Here is a 21,396-nt window from a genome sequence, read left to right on the forward strand (position 1 = left end):
GTTCGGTAATTCTCACATCTGTCAGCACCTGCTTTCTTTGGGATTGGAATTATTATATTCTTCTTGAAGTCTGAGGGTATTTCGCCTGTTTCATACATCTTGCTCACCAGATGGTAGAGTTTTGTCAGGACTGGCTCTCCCAAGGCCGTCAGTAGTTCCAATGGAATGTTGTCTACTCCGGGGGCCTTGTTTCGACTAAGGTCTTTCAGTGCTCTGTCAAACTCTTCACGCAGTATCATATCTCCCATTTCATCTTCATCTACATCCTCTTCCATTTCCATAATATTGTCCTCAAGTACACCGCCCTTGTATAGACCCTCTATATACTCCTTCCACCTTTCTGCTTTCCCTTCTTTGCTTAGAACTGAGTTTCCATCTGAGCTCTTGATGTTCATACAAGTGGTTCTCTTATCTCCAAAGGTCTCTTTAATTTTCCTGTAGGCAGTATCTATCTTACCCCTAGTGAGAAAAGCCTCTACATCCTTACATTTGTCCTCTAGCCATCCCTGCTTAGCCATTTTGCACTTCCTGTCGATCTCATTTTTGAGACGTTTGTATTCCGTTTTGCCTGCTTCATTTACTGCATTTTTATATTTTCTCCTTTCATCAATTAAATTCAATATTTCTTCTGTTACCCAAGGATTTCTACTAGCCCTCGTCTTTTTACCTACTTGATCCTCTGCTGCCTTCACTACTTCATCCCTCAAAGCTACCCATTCTTCTTCTACTATATTTCTTTCCCCCATTCCTAACCTGTAACAAATCTAACAGCTCACCTCTGATTTGCTTTGGTCTCTTCTGCAGGGGGACCTGGTGGGGATCCCAAACACTCGAGCAGTACTCAACAATGGGTCAAACTAGTGTCCTGTATGCAGTCTTTTTTACAGATGAACCACGCTTTCCTAAAATTCTCCCAATAAACCGAAGTCAACAGTCCTCCTTCGCTACTACAATCCTTACATGCTCATGCCATTTCATATCACTTTGCAACATTACGCCTAGATATTCAGTTGATGTGACTCTGTCAAACAACGCACCACTAATACTGTATTTGAACATTATAGGTTTGTTTTCATTTTTCTACATTTAAAGGTAGTTATCAGTCATCACACCAACTAGAAATGTTATCTAAGTCATCTTCTATTCTCCACAGTCACTCAACAATGACAACATCCTGTACACCACAGCATCGTGCAGACTGCTGCTCGCCCTGTCTGCCAGACCATATATATAGAAAATGACAGCAGTACTATGACACTTCCCTTGGGCACCCCTGATGATACCCTTGTATCTGATGAGCACTTGCTGCCAAGGACAGTGTACTGGGTTCTTTTACTTAAAAAGTCACAAACTATTTTATATTCCGGGCAAATGCAGCTGTTCAAATGTGTGATGTTAGGAAGAACTCTATTTACAGCTGGTAAAATTGTTGTTTGTTAAAATGTGACTGGTTTCATGGCTTCAAGCCTCATCATCAGGTGAACAACATTAAAAGATCATAGGCAAGTGAATAGTAAATTTTGACTAAGAGCAGTGTGTATGATTGTGATCCTTTAACATTGTTCACCTGATGATGTGGCCTGAAGCCACGAAAACAGTCTTGTTTTAATAAACAATGATTTTACCGGCTGTCAGAGGAGTTCTTCCTAACATCATGACTTAAAAAGTGTTTGAGCCACGTGCGTTTCTGGGAACATAAGTCATACACTTGGACCTTCCTCAACTGTATGCATTGGGGCACCATGTCCGGAAATTTAGGAATATGGAATCTACCTGTTGCCCTCCATCCATGGTTTGTAGAATATGATGCAAGAAAGGGCAAACTAAATTTTGCATGAGTGATGTTTTTTAAATCTGTGCTGATTTATGGATAGAAGCTTTTCTGTCTCAACAAAATTTATTATATTTACACTCAGAATGTGTTCAAGAATTCTGGAGCAAACTGACATTAAGGATGTTTTTCTGTAATGTTGCAGGTCTGTTCTTTTACTCTTCTTATATAGAGGTGCCACTTTTCCAGTCACTTGGGACTTTGCGTTTAGTGAGAGATTCACAATAAATGCAAGCTAAGTAAGGTGTCAGTGCTGTAGAGTACTCTTTGTGAAACCGAATTGGGATACCATACCTGGCAAATTATCTGTTTTAAACTCTCAGTTGTTTCTCTACACCAGGGCTGCCTATTACTATGTCCTTCATGTGTGGAGGACAATTTTCGTTGACAATTTTGCCGTCTACTGCAGCTCTCCCTGGATCTGCCTCATTGAGTGGCTTGTTACGTGATGCCTCAATCGTCTTTACTCGTGGTGCGTTGACAGTGGCTTTTGCTTTTCACAGATAAAAATGTTTGTATGGATTTCTGGTGATATAGTTGGTTTCTTCCACAGTTTTTACAGCTTGGGCCTGCTGCTCTTTTGTTCGTTGAAAGTATGAAATTCCTGGGGCTCATTCTTGATAGGAAACTTTCTTGGTCCTCCCATGTGTGTTATCTGGCATCTACTGTATGTGGTCCCTCAATGTCCTATGTGTCCTCAGTGGTACTTCCTGGGAAGCAGATCAAACATCCCTCCTCTGTTTGTACCGGTCCCTTGTACATTCAGAACTCAACTTTGAGTGTTTTGTTTATGCATCTGCTCGTCCATCCCTCTTATGCTGTCTTAGTACTATCCACCATCTGTTTGCCCACTGGCGTCTTTTACATTAGCCCAGTTGAGAGTCGCTACTACAACCTTGCAACTCTGGCTAAGGATGGGGGTGAGATGTGAATATAAGAACTCAACAAGTGAGTTCTCTTAGCCTCTCTCACCTCACTTCTCCATAATCCTAGCTACAGGTGGTGCCCCTGTTAAGCTGAGCAACCAGTGGAAGGTTGGGTAACAAACTCCAGCGGGAAACTGGGTCAGCGAGCTGACAGGATGTGGAGGACAGTGGAAGGCAATGGGAAACCATCACTGGAATTACTTCCCTAGACATTCATGGGATGGACCTCTTTGTACAGTATTCTGGAAGTAAAGCTTCCCCTCAATCGGATCTCCAGGAGGAGAATACAGTGACGACTCTAGAGATTAGAGCAAATGGAAAAGGAAGGAAGGAGAAGAAGATGGAAGACTTATTGAGGATTGGGACTTGGAATGTTTTAACCCTTCTCCAGAAAGGGAAATTAGTAATTGCCAAACATGAAATGACAAGAAACAAATTGGATGTACTCAGAATGTGTGAAGTGAGATGGGGTGGTTGTGGAGAACTAGAAAGTGCCGACTTCCAATTGTACTATACGGGTGAAGATAAATATGAAATGTATGGGGTTGGAATTTTGATAGGTAAAAGACTGGAGGACAAGGTTATCAAGGTTGAATATGTTAGTGGAAGAATAATGATGATGATGATGAGACTGAAAGGGAAAAAGAAAGACTTAGGTATCATCTGTGTCTGTATGCCAACAAATAATCATTTAGATGACGAGGTAGAAGAATGTTATGAGAGGATAGAAAAGGGAAATTTGGACTGGGAGAAAGAAATGAGAGAGGGCAAAGATTATTGGAACACTATAATGAAAATTTCTTGGTAGTTGGAAATACTCTATTTGATAACCACAAAAGATGATGGTATACTTGGATATCTCGATTTGACAACAAAAGATATCAAATTGATTACATAATAACACAACAAAGATACCTAAATTGCCTAAAGAGTGTCAAAAGTTATCCAGGGGCATATATTTATTCAGATCATATATTAGTAGTTGCTGAGGTTCTAGTTAAATTGAAAAGAGGCTGGAAAGGACAGAAGAGAGAGCACATTAACTTTGAGAAACTGGAAGACAAAGGCAATTGTGAAAAATTAGAGACTGCATATAGTGAAATCATGATGCAAGGACAGAAAAATGAATGCACAGAAGGAAGATGGGATTGTCTTAAAAGTGGGATCAAAAAGGCAGCTAAGGAAACACTTGGAGTCAAGGAGAGGAAAAAAGTAAAGAAAGAATGGGTAATACCAGATATGATAACCTAGATGGATGACTACAGGAAATGGAAAACTGTAAACACAGTAAAAGGGAAGTGCTACTACAGGAGGTTAAATAATCAATTAAGAAGGCAGACAGAAAAAGCTGAGGAGAAATGGCTGACAGAAAAGTGTGACAGGATACAGAAATTAGAGAAATATGACTTGATTTACAGAGAAACAATGGATTTGACATTCAGGGAAAAGAGAAACAACAATGGACTAAAGGAAGTAGAGGCAGCAGACGGTAAAATGGTGAGTGAACCCCAAGGAGTAATGAGAAGATGGGAAGAATATATAGAATGGCTATATGCTGCAGACAGCCGACCAAGTGAAGAAGAGCTTGGGATAGAAGAAGAAGATAAAGTTGCAGATGATGTCAAAGGAAATTCAATCCTAACTAGTGAGATTGAAGCATCTATGAAGGAGTTGAAAAATGAAAAGGCTATGGGAATTGATAGGATTCCTGCGGAACTGTTAAATTCATTGGAGAAATTAGGAAAAAGGGAGTGGATTGAATTGTGTAATCAAATATACATGACAGGAAAATGGCCAAAGAACTTTACAGAAAATATCTTAATACCTATAGAAAAGAAAAAGAACAGCAAAAAGTGTGAGGAACATAGAACAGTGAGCCTGATATCGCATGCAGCCAAAGTCTTGCTGAGGACGCTCAACAGAAGGCTATATGGAAAGCTGAATTGTGTAATAGAAGATGAACAATTTGGTTTCAGGCGAAGAGTGGGAACTAGAGATGCCTTTGGACTACTGAGAGTGGTAAGGGAGAGGTACATGGAGAAGAAAAGGAAGGTGTATGTACTGTTCATTGATCTAGAGGAGGCTTTCGACTGTGTCAGATGGGACAAACTGATGTAAATCCTAAGGAAACATGGAGTTGACTGGAGAGATAAATGGCTAATTAGAAATGTATATTTGAACCAGAGATCAAGAGTAAGAATAGGAAGTGTGATGAGTGAAGAAATTGAACTGGGAAGAGGTGTAAGACAAAGTTGTTGCTTATCACCAATACTGATCAATATTAGTGAAAGTTTTGATGGCAGGATAGGAGTTTGTATTGGGGGGGTGTCAGAGAGTGGAGTGTGTAAGATTTGTAGACGACATGGTTGTGATGGCAGAGAGTGCAAGAGAGATGGAACAAATGTTAGATGGTCTAAACAAAAAATTGGAAGAATATGGAATGAAGATTAACAAGAAGAAAATGAAAAGCATGGTAATTGGAGGAAATGGGAGAAAATGCCATAGGAAAATAGGGGGGGAGGAAATAGAGCAAGTGAGTAACTTCAGTTACTTGGGAAGTTTAATAATTGATGATAAGTATTGCTCAACAGAAATTAGGAAAAGAATTGTAATGGCAAAAGAAGGATTCAAGAAGAAACAGAAATTACTTTACAGACCACTAAACAATGATCTGAGGAAAAGACTTGCCAAATGTTAATCTGGAGCATTGTACTGTATAGTGCAGAGACCTGAACGTTGAGATGGAAGATGAAAGAAGGTTGGAGGCACTAGAGATGTGGGTATGGAGAACAATGGAAACAGTGAAAAGGGAAGACCGAGTAAGGAATGAAGAAGTATTAAGAAGAGTTTGAGAAGAAATAAACATGCTGAAAGTCATCTGAAAGAGAAAACAGAACTGGATTGGACATTGTTTGAGGAGGGATTGTTTATGGAAGGAAGGAATAGAAGGAGTGGTGGAGGGAAAAAGGGGAAGAGGAAAAAGAAGATATCAAATGCTGGACAATATCAGAGGAGACAAATATTCAGAAATAAAAAGACTGGCTGTGGGCAGACAAAAGTGGAAGAGGCTTAACCCATGACAAGACCTGCCGTACGGCAGAATACCATACTGTTACTATTAGTTTAGAGTCTATGCAGAAACTGATGAACTACCACTGTCCTACTGCCGTGACTTTCTCCTCAACAGATACGCATGCCATTTGTCTGCCATGCTTGGCCACCAAACCCGTGCCTCCTTCGATGACTCCCTTGATCACCAGTATAGGGTGCGTCCCTCATCTCTGTTAGCTCCTGGAGTTCGCTTTTGGCTCTTGCTCTGACAGCTTAACTTCAAGCTACCTGTCACTTTCCCAATGGGTGTGAAACCTTCACCACTTTGGTTTTATATGGTAGTCCGTGTTCCCCTTGGCCTTCATTCACTTCCTAAGGACACTACTCTGGCCTCACTCTATTGCCTTCAGTTTCACGACCTTCGCACTGAATTTCACGATTGTATCGTTGTGTAAACTGATTGTTCTTGAACTAACCATAGTGTCTGATGTGCCATCATCATTGGCACCAATGTTTTTCAGTATTGGCTTCCAGAACACTGCTCAGTATATACAGCAAAGCTCGTCGCCCTGTATCAGGCCTCACAGTACATCTGGCGACACAGGCTTTTCAGTTGCATCATCTGCTCTGACTCTCTCAGATCCCTTCAAAGCCTCTGTGTGCTGTACACCGTCCATCCTGTAGTACAACAGGTCACTTGCTCACTCTCGATGAAGCCACTGTGATGTTTATACGGGTTCGTGATCATGTTGGTCTGACAGGAAATGAGGCCGCTGACACTGCTGCCAAGGCAGCAAGCAGTCCTAGTATCTTAGCCTGCTAGTTCTTACATTCCCTTTGATGATCTGTGTGTTGCCATCTGTCCATCTGTCAGCAGGTGGTGTCACTTTTGCATCACCACTGGTTCTCCCTTCATGGGAACAAGCTCCAGGCTATGAAGCCTCTCCCAGCAGCTTGAACAACCTCCTCTTTGTCCTCTCACTTGAAGAGATCATTATAGCTAGGTTGCGTGCAACCATACCATGCAACAAACTGGCTGACAGGATGGTTAAGTACTGGGAAACCCCTCCTCCCCCTCCCCCCCTCCCCCCCCTTCCTGGCACTGACATAAGAACACATGTACAACTTTGTTTTGAAGGCCTGTGTACAGAAATGTCAAATTTCTACACTGCCTAGCAAATTGTGTGCAATAAAGGAGACTGTTAAGGAGTGGTGAGTTTCACCCTAGGTCTCTCAAAAAGATGCAGTAATCTTATATTGGTATGTATTGGGTGACAAGTGGAACCACCCCAGTGTGCCTATGCACCACCCCAGTGTGCCTATGCACCACCCCAGTGTGCCGGTGCACCACTCCTGAGGGTGCCTCATATCTTCTTAGTGTGTGTTAGTCTAGCTAATCTGTGATGTGAGCTGAAGGTGGATATGTTATTATGTTATTACCTCAGATACTAGCTGACAATACAACAGCTGCTGGGATTGTTTTACACTTTTTATGATTAAATGGTTTGACAAAATTTAATGACACACTTTTGTGCATCAGTGCTTGGGGCAGCCATGGACAGAATGCAGGTTTGGTGCTGGTGGTGCGCAGTGCTAAGCTGCCCCAGCCCATTAAGTCTATATTTACTCCATGTTTTTTTATCCCTTTAGCACATTACACAACCTTTAAGATAATCCTAAAGTACTTTATGCGTGGTGTTGTTTGATGGGGGGTGGAGGCAAGTGCCTCGCCACACTCTGGTGTCAGTCCTGGAGCTGCTGCCAGCTACAGCTGGAGCCCTATCCGTGTTTTCAGATAATTATCTCTCCCTTTTTGCTACAATAATTTTATCATTACTTTTAGATACTGATTTCGCCTTTTGTGATCCTGCTTAGCTGGATGGTAACATGCTTGCCTCCCATGCAGCGGGCCCGGGTTCAATTCCCAGCCAGGTTGGAGATTTTCTCCACTCATTGAGTGGGTGTTGTGTTGTCCTCATCATCATTTCATCCTCATCACCAGCACGTGAGTCGCCCAATGTGGTGCCGACTGAAATAAGATTCGCACTTGTCGGCTGAACTTCCCCAGATGGGGCCTCCCAGCCAGCAATGCCATATGATCGTTTCATTTCATCATCATTACGATTATCATGACCTCTTCCTTTCATTCATATAATGTTTTCTGTAGATCTCATGATGGTAGAATGTGAAATGAGTCAAAACAGATGTTATCATATGTTACAAGGACCATAAACTAAATTCCACAACTAAAACAATATCGGTATGGATACATAAAAATAATTTATTGTAAAAAATGACAAATCTTAAAATATATTTTTACAAAGCTCCAACCATTTTGTAGGCTCTTGTCATTGTGTAGCACAAGTTTTTGTACACCTTAATCACAGAATGTTACTGCCTGCGTTTTCAACCATGTGGTAAAATATTCTTGGAGCTCATTATCGTTGTTGAATTTTTGACTATCAAGAAAGATTTTCAGGTGCAAAAAGAGATGGAAGTTGCTAGGGGCGAGGTCAGGGCTGTATGGAGGATGGTGAAACTGGCTCCACCCAAAGTCTAATAAGAGTTGTCATATCTTGCTTCCTGTCTGAGGACAGGCACTGTAACAAATTAAAGCAATACCATTTGTGAGCTTTCTGTGACAGTTACTTTGCATTGTGCAACACAGTTTTGTAAACATCTTGCAGTAAACACTTGCATTGATTGTTGCACCTCACAGTAAAAATACACCAGTGGAATCTACGCAGAAAGAGTGTGCATATAAATTTTAGAGGTGTAAGATTTACAAATGAAAATCATGATATTGTGTATCTTCTATGGTATAATGTAGGACATACACAGTATTGTGATTTTCATTTGTAATTATGAAGTTGTTCTACCAAGAAGTTATGGAAGAATTAGTTAACATATCAAGATTTGCTTTACTGGTGAAGCAATGTGCCTCCATTCGTTGGCTGTCATTTCAGTTGGATTGTTTCATAAATGAACCTCCTATTCTCATCCCCAGTCACCATCTTGCTTAGCCAAAATCATTACTATCTTTGTTATAATGTGTCAAAAAGTCAACTGAACTGCCCAGAGTTGATTTTTTTGTGTTGCTTTGTAAGAAGTGATGTTGAAATTAGTGAAAAGTCCTTTGAAAGATTGTGCACTGTAAACTTATGATTTTCCTTTATGAGTTCTTCAACTGCATGAACCAACATGAGTGCTGCTTTTGTTTATCATTGTGTACTTGATCATATCCTTCATTGAACCGTTGGACCCATGTCCTTGCTATTGAATTACACATCACATTTTCTCTGTAAACTTCACAAATGTGCCAAAGAATGTTGAGTGGTTTAATGTTCTTCACTTCCAGAAAATAATCTACAGATCTAATCTTGCAAGTAACAGGATTTTCATTCAACTGTGCCATACTAAGCAAGCATTATACACCATAAACTTCACACGGAGATTCAAAATGTCATCATCTTCTTCTCCTTAACTCAAAGCAACTATCATGCATGTGCCAAACTATGATTATAGCACTACTATGGAAAGAAATACAAACAGAACTTACTTTATGGATGTAACTCATATAATTAATTACTTCTGTAATGTACATTAATAACTAACATTGCTTTTGTTAAAAAATAAGCAACATATGCTGCTTGACAATTGCTAAGGGACAGGAATAAAAACAGGAAATGAAGGACAACATGAAACACAGTAGGTACACATGTAATACAGGACAAGTGATACATTTATAGTGAAAAGTGGTTCACGTCTCATCACATGGGAAAGCAGTATAATGGACATAAATAACATTCTTGTTGCACACAGATTGGACACAGGTCAGACTCCCAACATAAAGGTAAATATCGGACTTCCGGTAAGAAATACACCCTCCTCAGGCCCTAACGCACATTTTACACTCATCATTCACACTGGCTACCAAACTTTTGAGGAGTCCTTGGGGGATATTGCCCCACTCCTCTCTCAAGGCAGTTTTCGGTTCTTCCACAGGTCAGCTAGATGATGTTCATTGAGAAACACGGCTATCAAGGCCATCCCAGGTATGCTGTATAGCGTTCAGTCCGGGGAATACACGCGTCTTTCCATACGCTCAGTATCTTCACATTCTAATGTATCTGACATCTCAGAGGTCCTGTGTGGATGGGCATTGTCAACCATAAACAGAAAGTCATGACCTACTGCACCCCTAAACAGATGGACATGATCCAGAATAATCTCCCTGCAGTACTGCTAAGCTGTGATGTTACCTTGCGCAGCGATATATGGCGGTGTTTGGCCATTGTTTCTAATGCCTGCCATGTCATAACACCTATGCAGTACTGATGATGCTCGTAAACGTTCTGTGGTGTGTAATATGTTCCCTTCTCTCTCTCTCTCTCTCTCTCTCTGCACTAACTGGTGGGCAGAAGCACATGCCACAGTGAAGCAGGATTCGTCGGAGAACACCACTCTGGACCACTGTTGCTGACCGCAGTCAGCTTCCTCCCTACACCAATGAAATCTTTCTTGATGATGGTATGGTTGAAGTAGGATCCATTTAACAGGCTTCCAAGCATAAAAACCAGCCTGATACAATGACTGCATAATGGTTCCGGTACAGACATGTTTAATGCTGGCAGTTGTAAGGTCTACAATGATTTGCCAAGGAATGAGATGTCTGTTCCTTTTTGCCACTAGAGCTACATATCATTCCTCTTGCAGTGTGATGATCTGTCTGCTACCAACAGCATGCTTTCACATAGCATTTCCATCTTGAGAAGCCTTTTTTAATCATGAGATGACACGTTTGGACACATCCATTTCTGTGGCCACTGTAGTGACCCTTTGACCAGCTTCAAGCCATCCAACTGAATGTCTACAATTGTAATCGCTCAAATAATGTCTTGCAGAGATGTTACCATACCACATGAAATGTCAAACTAATTGATTCCACAACCACCTTCGTCAGGCAAGGTACTGCAGGAACTGTCGAACACATACTGAGTGTTAATGCACAGGCTTCACTGCAGTTAACATGCCCCACCCTCTACATTTCTTTTACTATCATTGATCGGTTGTTCCGTAGCAATTCACAGTTGTTCCTTAGCAATTGTCAAACAGTGTATGTTATTTGTCAGAAGCACTTGCTACATTTTTCTCTACAATTATGCAAGATGCAAATCTGTAGACTTCTTAACCAGCAGAAAATCTGTTGTTTCAAATAAGCTGCTGCTTTATTAATTGTTGTAGTCATGTGATATGTTCATTTGCTTGTACACTCTTAACAGTAGCAAGAGTATACTGATTAATCTTGAATAATAATATTGATGTTTCGTTTGTTGTTCACTTACATTGAATATTCTGTCTTATACTAATTATAATGTGAAATTTTAAATTTATAACCTCAATATTCTGATGATTTATGTCATTGTTGCCTAATGAGATAGATCACAAAAAGTATGGTTTTCATAGGTCCCATCCATGCAATTTCCATGTAATCTTTTCTTCTATCTGTCTTCCATTATTTTGAAAGTAATATTTTGTTTGCTGTAATGTAGCTTTTGTTTCACGTAGCTGTTGCTTTGTGTGTCAGTTTCACCACAAGGGAGTTTAACAGTAACAAGCACATACGGCTCTTAGTTTTACTAAATTCTTCATCCCAGAGTAAAACATTAATTACACTGTCATCAAAGGCTTGCAAAAGGCTTTGCTTATGAAAAGTAATACGTCATTTATATTTACACAGTCCAATCACATTAATGCGACCATCACCTATGTTTGACATCAACCTGCGATAACCACTCACAAATGGCAGGTTGTAGCACTAGCAGTGGTGGGTATATAAAGCATGTTGGAGGAGGGGGTGGGGGGTAACGAGGAAAACAGTTCAATCATTGTTGCAATGCAGAAATGAAGTGATTTATCTGATGTCCAAAAGAGCATGATTGTTGACCTTCGAGACAAGGGTGGAATGTTTCTGAGATGGCTAAGTTCGCAAACTTTTGCGTGACGTCTTGGTTAAGGTATATAGTGAATGGCAGGATGGCACTATCCAAAACCTGTGCTGAGGCAGCTGTAGTGCACCATGGGCCATAGATGACAGGTGTAGATGTATACAGCCTAATACACATTCAATTGGTGAGCAGCTAACTGCCCAGATGAACCAAAGTGCTACTGACAGTGTCTCCTCAGAGATCGTTCAGTGACAGTTCTGCCGCATGTCGGCTTCTGGAGCAGGCACCTAGTTCATGCACTAATGCTGACTGGCATTCATGGGTGATGAAGGCTCAAATTTGCATGCCATTACTGCAACTGGATGTTCACACTGAGTGGTGGCAGGTCATATTTTCAGATGAATCATATTTTATGCTCCATTGGACAGATGACTGTTGGCGTGAAACATCTGAAAGCAAACACCCTATAACAACCTGTGGAGGGGTCCGGGCTGGAGGAGGAAATGTTATGGTATAAGTAATGTTTCTGTGGCATTTTCTGTGTCGTCTCATCATTCTGGAAGGCACAGTGGATCATCACATGTATGAAACCATTCTTAAGAACCATGTCCCCTGCTACATGCAGTCTGGCTATTCTTGGCACAGTGGCATCTACCAATAGGACAATGCAATGGGTCACACAGCTTGCAGTGTATGAGCGTGGTTTGAACAGCATGAGGACAAGTTTACTGTGTTCTCCTGGGCAACAACCTCCCCAGATTTAAACCCAATCAAGAATCTTGGGACCACCTCATTTGTGCTGTATGCGCCATGGATCCTCAGTCGCCACTGGTGTCAGCATAGCTTCAGGTGCCTTTTGGTACCTTCCAGAACCTCACTGACTCTTGTCCTACACATCTTGCAGTGTCCGGGCTGCGAAGGCTGGTTATTCAGGCTTTTGACAGGTGGTTACATTAATGTGATTGGACAGTGTTATAGAACATCGCCCAATGATACTCCTTTTGCAAGTGTATTTCACCTTTTTTGTCATTGAAATTTGTGTCTGACATGGTTACTTAGATGCATTGTGTCTTTCTAATGTGATAACTACTGCCACAAAGCAATGATTGGCAGTGAGAGGTCTATACCAAAACCCATTTACTAGTCTACACATGCACTGTACATTAACATAGATACAGTTGCTAGTGAAGGAATTTCAGTTTTTATAACAAAGTTCTTGTCTCGTAAAGCCAGCACTATTATCGTTCTTACATCCAGTCATCATGTCCAGTTACTGGCTGCACAGTAGTATAATCCTAACTATGTACAAAGCCAAATGCATTTTTCATAATTCCTCCTGCAGTTTTTGTTTAAAGATTCTATCATTAAAACTACATCATGTTGGTGGGGATTCATGTAATTCATTGACATTTATATCTGTTTTCTGCGTGTAATGTTATATTCTGTGTACAGTACTGCCAGTTCACATCTAGTTGAAATAATTTAGTGACCAAGAGTTATTAATAAACATTATCCAAAAATGTATTTCAATCATATTGTTGGACAAAATTTTGTTTTAATTCTGCCATCTTATTGTATCTCACAATGCACAAAAATAAACAGGATGGATGAATACTGATCTCAGTGAGTTCATGCTTAAGCGTGATCCAAACGCTGTTCCTTTAAAACCGGTTGAAAATGATGTAGAAACACGACAGTGTAAAAGAAGAAAAGGTGACACTTCAACTCAGAATGAAGAAGAAGATGATGAGTAAGTCTTAAAGCAAATCTTTGCACATTGTCTCACAGCCATCAATCAGTATAATTTATTGGTGTTCTAAAGATTTTCAACTATTAGGATTTGTGAATAAGTTTTGTCATAAATGCTATTATTAACATAGCTTACACAAATAACAAACGGTGGTTTCACGGTACGCTATGCATGGCAATATACACTGGTGAATGTTTGAATTAGAAATAGATGACATGTTGAAGAGATAGTATTAGTAATGCCAGAGAAGTGAACAGTTTGGTATAGTAATTGAATTTGGTGTCACCAGGCCACGTAAAGGCCACCCCAGTGACATTTACAACACAGTTTGAGCAAGATTTGAAATCTCAGCGTTTTCCACTGTGACCTGATGATTTGGACTTGAGTCTTTACCTCAAAAAGTGTTGCAGTAATGCTATTTTAATGGATAACTGTACCAAGTAATTAGATTGAGTAGCTTAACCTTAATAAAACTGCAGTTCTTTTGAGTTATCTGCCTTGATACATGTTGTAGGGTCCATTGTTAATAGATTTAACCATATATATGCAAGGCACAAATGTGCCAGTTTCCACTCTCATCATTGTAAACCTAGGTTGCTGGTCATAGGACCTAAAGATGTTTTGAGGTTGGCTGTTCTTGGTGTTTTCAGGGGACATAGTCTTGGAATGAATGAGCAGTCAGTTGCTTATCCACATTAGTCAGGCCTAATTAACTCCTTAGATCTTTTTACTTTGACACTGACCAATTGGCCATGACCATGTTGCGTTGGTAAATAGTGGATTCGAAATGTGTCCTTCAACTTAGGAAGTTGTCATTGGTATTTAAAATGAAGTCAAAGACACCATTTGAAATCACCTTTTAATTCACAATATCATTACAGTCAGATTAGATGGTAAGTGAGCACACACAGTATGAGTAGCCTGCAGTGTGTCAAACAACTGTCTACCTTGTAGGAGAGGTGCTTTTATATGTGCTGCCAGTTTGTGGCTACAATTACAATAGTGTACTGCTGTAAGTAAATGATTGATTATAGTCACAGAAATTTGAATTCCATGGTTCTTCCTGACTTTCATTATTTGTAATTCCAACACCTATGGTTACAGTAGGTTGTGTTTTCAACCTGCCCAGCAGCAACTTGGAGAACTACACATACGCTAATAGCAGTAAGGACAGTCTTCTGAAGTAATACTGAATACATTGTCTAAAAGTTGATTTGAAAACTAGTTCAACTATTCAGCAATAGAAAATCCAGACTGGAATAACAATAATAGTATGAGAAGGATGGATTGCTACTCCCCATATAGAGACATTGAGTCGCAGACAGACACAACAAAAAGACTACTATACATTTAAGCTTTCAACCAAAAGGTCTTCTTCAAAAGTAGGAAACACATGAACATTCACAGAAGCACAACTCACGCACACACATGAACAGCCTCAGTGGCCAGTGGTCATCTGTGTGTGGATAGTGCCTGTGTGAATGTGTATCTGTTTTCTAGAATGCAAATGTATAGCAGTCTTTTTCTTGTGCATGTCTGCAACTCAACAGCTCCTCTATATAGTGAGTAGCAATCTGTCCTTTCTGTAATATTGTCATAGTTCAACAGTCGACACATGAAAGAGATAATATACAAGAGTCATTCGGAAAGTAAAGAACGTTTTGTTTTGACACCACCACTGCTGACCGACCACTGACCTTGGTACTCGTCTGCTTCAGTTTTGGGGTAGCTGTGCTCCAATACGGTTGCTTACTGCTTAGCTGTGCAACCTTAAAATGTGAGAGAATTGACAACTCGCCAGGTCTGAGGTGCACGGTGATATCCGCTTTTTAAATGTGCAAGGAGTCCATCCCATTGAAATTTACAGACAGATAACTGAGTTTTACAGTAATTTGATGAATGAAGTGTCAGTTCAGATGTGGTATATTATATTTAATGATAGATGGAAGAACGTTCACGATGAAGACTGCTCAAACCAGCCCTTAGTGGTGACAGTTGGATTCAGAGCAAGGATTGAAACAAAAATCAAAGATGATCTCTCCCAAACATTCCAAGAATTGTGTTGTACAAGACTTTTAGTGCAGTTGTGGACTATAAACAACTTTGTGCCAGGAGAGTTCCTTGGATTTTGTCAGACGAATACAAAACGAAATGAATGGCAGCTACATTGAAATTTCTGTCACTATGAAAAGGATGGTGATGAATTTTTGAATCACAGTTCACAGTTAATAAGACTTGGCTATCACATTTTGAACCAGAAACTGAGTGCCAGTCAATGGAATGGCTTTATTCGCAATCCCCAATGAAACTGAAAAGAGCAAAACAAATGTTGACCACCAGATTTTGGGATCATAAGGGAGCCCTGCTCATCAGCAACATGCATAGTAAGTGGGACCATAAATGCAGCGGCCTACTGTCAGATGCTTCAGCGACTTTGCCACACAATTAAAACCAAGTGCTGTGGAATGCTATTCAGTGGAGTCATCCTCCTTCACTCACAATCACCTGCAGCAGTATTGACACAGGATTTGCTTCAGCAGTTTCAGTGGGAGATATTTCAACATCTTCATACAGTCTAGACTTAGTCCCCAAGTGATTATCACTTATTCCCCAAATCAAAAGATTTTTTTTGAGCGTTCAGCACTACAGAAGAGCCGAACTTAAAGAAGCTGTTAATCAGTGGTTCAACACCTTGGTGGCACCTGCATATGTAGAAGGCATAAAAAGCTGATAAAACAATATGACTAATGCCTAAATTTGAACATTGAATGTGTATGGAAAAGTAGCCTGGGTATAAAAGTTATATATAAAATACAGTTTTATTTAATTATATCAGATAAAAATTTCTGTAGAAAAAAAAAGTTCTTTGCTTTCCAAATGACCCTCATAGATTAACTGGCTACAAACAGTCTCAATCTTTTTAAGAACATCACCAATGAGAGAACAATTAGCGACCATGATGCTATTTCAGTGCCTGAATGTGGCTGATGTCTCGATTTCCCTTATCTTGTTTATACATGGCCGCTGTATATATCTGTTGGATATATAATAATGAGTGAAGACAGCTCCTGATACATTCAGTGCAGGTGCACTCCACATCCGAACTCTTGCAATAATACAGATAATGCTACGAGCAGTGAGGCCAGTGGACTGGGATGCTACTAGCATGTGACAGGTTGACAATTTGGGTTGGCCGTGAAGCTTGTCTGGATGGCTGAGGCTCTTAAGTGGGAGATCTGGGTTCAACCAGTATTGCTGATTTCTCTCTGTTGCAGGATCCTAGAGCATATTCTAAGCCTAAATATTAGGCTTGTCCTGGATGGAAACAAGCTTCTCTAAAAGAATTAGTACTCATTCTTGAAATGCAACTTGATCCATTCATGTTGTTGTTGTGGTCTTCAGTTCGAAGACTGGTTTGATGCAGCTCTCCATGCTGCTCTGTCCTGTGTGAGCCTCTTCATTTCCGAATAACTGCTGCAACCTAAAACCTTTAGAATCTGCTTACTGTGTTCATCTTTTGGTCTCCGTCTATGATTTTTACCCTCCACTCTTCCCTCCAGTACCAAGTTGGTGCTCCCTTGATGTCACAGAATGTGTCCTATCAACTGATCCCATGAAGTTGTGCCACAAATTCTTGTCTCCCCAATTCTGTTCAGTATCTCCTCATTAGTTATGTGATCTACCCACCTAATCTTCAACATTCTTCTGCAGCTTCATTTCAAAAGCTTGTGTTCTCATCTTGTCTAAACTGTTTATCGTCCATGTTTCATTTCCATATGTGGCTGCACTCCAGACAAATACTTTCTGAAGAGACTTTCTAACACTTAAATCTATATTCAAGGTTAAAAAACGTCTTTTCTATAACAATGCTTCTCTTGCCATTGCCAGTCTACATGTTATATCCTCTTCTTTGGCTGCCATCAGTTATTTTGCTGCCCAAATAGCAAAACTCATCTATTACTTTAAGTGTCTTGTTTCCTAATCTCATTCCCTTAGCATCACCTGATTTAATTTGACTACATTTCATAATTCTTGTTTTGCTTTTGTTGTTGATCATCGTATATCCTCCTTTCAAGACAGTGTCTGTTCTGTTTAACTGTTCTTCCATGTTCTTTGCTGTTGCTGACAGAATTACAGTCTCATCGGCAAACCTCAAAAGTTTTTATTTCTTTTCCCTGAACTTAAATTCCTACTCCAAAATTTCTTTAGTTTCCTTTACTGCTTGTTCGGTGTACAGATTAAATAACATCGGGGATAGGCTACAACCCTGTCTCACTCCCTTCTCAATCATTGCTTCCATTTGATGCCCCTCGGCTCTTATAACTGCCATCTTGTTTCTGTAAAAGTTGTACATAGCCTTTTACTCTGTATATTTTACTGCTGCCACTTTCAGAATTTCAAATAGAGTATTCCAGTCAGCATTGACAAAAGCTTTCTCTAAGTCTGCAAATGCTATAAATTTGGGTTTGCCTTTTCTTAACCTATAATCCAATATAAGTTGTAAGGTCAGTATTGCCTCGTATAGTCCTACATTTCTCGGAATCCAAACTGATCTTCCCTGAGGTCAGCTTCTGTTAGTTTTTAAATTCTTCTGTAAATAATTCGTGTCATTGTTTTGCAATCGTGACATATTAAACTGATAGTTAAGTAATTTTCACACCTTTCAGAAACTGCTTTTTTTTTTTAAATTGGAATTATTACATCCTACTTGAGGTGTGATGGTATTTCACTTGTCTCATACATCTTGCACACCAGACGGAAGAGTTATTGTCATGGCTGGCTCTCCCAAGGCTATCAGTAGTTTTGACGGAATTTCGTCTACTCCTGTGGCCTTGTTTTGACTGAGGTCTTTCAGAGCTCTGTCAAATTCTTCTTGCAGTATTGCATCTCTCATCTTATCTTCATCTACGTCGACTTCCCTTTCTATAAAATTGCCTTCAAGTCTACCTCTCTTGTATAGACCCTCTATATACTCCTTGCACCTTTCAGTTTTCCTTTTTTTTCTTTTTCTTAGGAGTGGTTTCCCATCTGAGTTGATATTCATGCAGCTGCTTCTGTTTTTGCCCAAAGACCTCTTTACTTTTTCTGTAGGCTATATCTGTCTTTCTCCTAATGACATATGCTTCTAAATCCTTACATTTGCCCTTTAGCCATAACTGTTTAATCATTTTGCACTTCCTGTCACTCTGATTTTTAAAACATTAGTATTCCCTTTCGCCTGCTACATTTTTATATTTTCTCTTTTCATCAGTTAAATGCAATATCTATTCAATATCTCTTCTGTTATAAGGATTGCTACCAAGCCTTGTCCTTTTGCCTATTTGACCCTCTGGTGAAGTCACTGTTTCATCTCTTAAAGCTACCCATTCATAATCACACGTGACATTTTGTGAACAATAGATGCAGGTGAACGGAGAAATACTGTTGTCTTAGATTTTTAATAGGTATTTACTACTGTGCCACACCATTGCCTACTAATGAAGATATGACCAAATAGATTATCTTCACACATATGTGATTGGCTTGATGAATATTTGACTAATAGAACACAATACTTAATAGAGGGCAGCAAATCTGCCATAAACATGAAAGTAATATTGGATGTGAACCAGAAGGATGATACCTGTCGCAGTACACATAAATTATTTATCAGCAGGACTGTGAGATTGTTCACTGACAATACTGTTTTTTACAGGAAAGTATTTTCATTCGACAATCAAAAGGAAATGCAGAAATGCAGTGGTGAACATCTTGAATATGTCACTTTGTATGAGTATTTAGGGCTGATACAAAGAAGTTATATGAAATGGGACAATCAAGCAAAGTGAGTAGTAGAGAAGGTGAAAGGGTGAATTAGGTTTGTTGGAAGGGTTCCAAGAAAGTACAATGGATCTCTAAAGGAAATCACATATAAAGTGCAATTGAGATCAATTCCAGAGTTCTGTTCCATTGTTTGGAGACTTTATTCAGTAGGCATGACAATAGACATCAAACAGAGTCAGAGACATGCTGTTAGATTCGTAAGAGGTCTGTATAGCCCATACAAAAGTGTAACAGAAATGTTCAAGGAACTTACATGCAAATCTTTGGAAGAGAGCTCACATAGTCTTGCACAACCTTGTTGGTTAAATTTAGAGAAACTGTACTCAAAAAAGACTCTGCTACCAATATGCTGCTACCACCAAGGATCTTGCATATGGCTCATAACAATAAGATAAAAGACTTAGAAAGAAAAAGAAAAGCCTACAATAACTTATCTTTCTTATGCTGCCTACATCTCCAGAGAGATCAGTATATTCCTTTTGGAAGCATAGCATATAATATACACCATGCGATGAAAAGTATCCGGATACCCCCAGAAACATACGTTTTTCATATTAGGTGCATTGTGGTGCTTCCTACTGCCAGGTACTCCTTATCAGTGACATCAGTAGTCATTAGACATTGTGAGAGAGAAGAATGGGGTGCTCTGTGGAACTCACGGACTTTGAATGTGGTCAGGTGATGGGTGTCACTTGTGTCCTATGTCTGTATGCAGGATTTTCACACTCCTAAACCTCCCTAGGTCCACTGTTTCCAATGTGATAATGAAGTGGAAACATGAAGGGACACGTACAGCACAAAAGCGTACAGGCCGACCTCGTCTGTTGACTGACAGAGACTGCCGATAGTTGCAGAGGGTTGTAATGTGTAATAGGCAGACATCTATCCAGACCATCACACAGAAATTCCAAACTGCCTCAGGATCCACTGCAAGTACTATGACAGTTAGGCTGGATGTGAGAAAACTTGGATTTCATAGTCGAGCGGCTGCTCATAAGCCACACATCGTGCCAGTAAATGCCAAATGATGCCTCGCTTGGTGTAAGGAGCATAAACATTGGATGATTGAACAGTGGAAAAACGTTGTGTAGAGTGACAAATCACGGTACACAATGCGGCAATCCGATGGCAGGGTGTGGGTATGGCGAATGCCTGGTGAACGTCATCTGCCAGCGTGTGTAGTGCCAACAGTAAAATTTAGAGTTGTGGGTTAATGGTGTGGTCATGTTTTTCATGGAGGGGCTTGCACCCCTTATTGTTTTTTGTGGCACTATCACAGCACAGGCCTACATTGATGTTTTAAGGGGAGCCGGAGCGATGAAAATGACAAAATTAACTTTTTTTTCATTATAAAATTATTTGGAGTTTTCTGAATAAAACAAATCAAGTTTCACCCTTCTAAGTGAATTCTAAGTGTGTTATTTATCGCTGCAAAGTTGACGCGCTGTGTAAATGGTTGTAGTGAATTGGTGTGTCACCTCTGAGGGCGCTGCTTGCTGGCTGCAAACAGGGTATCTTTGCGGAATTAGACAGTGTTTTATTTTCCAATGTGGTATGGCTTTATCTCTGTGACAGATGAGTGTTCATATCGGTAAACGTAAACGCTATACCATGTGTGTTAACTTGTGGAGTTTGCTTTGTGTTGTTTAGCTGTTCAATTTTGCGTATTTGACGAATTTTGCTCGTACCTGTTTTACGTATTTGGTTTGTGGATATCAATATGCCCCGTTTCAGCAATCGAGTATTTAAGAAAAGGCATAATGAGTGGAAGAAGAAATCTTTTGTTGTTTCGACGGGAGATGCTGCTCAGACTGCTTCACCGACTACTCCAAATGAATATGATAGAACTTCTTCCAACAAGAAACTTTGTGACAGCAAAGAAAAACTTGGAAACTATGAAAGTGTCAGTAATGATGTGAATGAAATAATTAACATTTCCTTGCTCTCAAATGTTTTGAAATATAACGTATTATGCCAAGTTTGCAAAGAAAGACTGGAATTGAAAATAACTTCACACATTGGTTTGGCATGTAAAATGTTATTGAAGTGTAACAAATGCGCTTGCAG

At 39.9% G+C, this 21,396-nt stretch overlaps 1 protein-coding gene across 5 annotated transcripts in view; it reads left to right on the top strand.

The window, feature by feature from the left end:
* The window catches only part of LOC126203488 (uncharacterized protein CG4449), a 175,252-nt gene that overhangs the window by 28,272 nt on the left and 125,584 nt on the right, over positions 1 to 21,396 (top strand). For all 5 annotated transcript variants that reach the window (XM_049937816.1, XM_049937815.1, XM_049937814.1 and 2 more), the window contains exon 3: positions 13,359 to 13,506. In XM_049937816.1, the coding sequence (XP_049793773.1) occupies positions 13,359 to 13,506 (148 nt within the window). The remainder of the gene's footprint in view (positions 1 to 13,358; positions 13,507 to 21,396) is intronic.

Source organism: Schistocerca nitens, chromosome 9 (assembly GCF_023898315.1).
Source record: "Schistocerca nitens isolate TAMUIC-IGC-003100 chromosome 9, iqSchNite1.1, whole genome shotgun sequence".
Taxonomy (NCBI): domain Eukaryota; kingdom Metazoa; phylum Arthropoda; class Insecta; order Orthoptera; family Acrididae; genus Schistocerca; species Schistocerca nitens.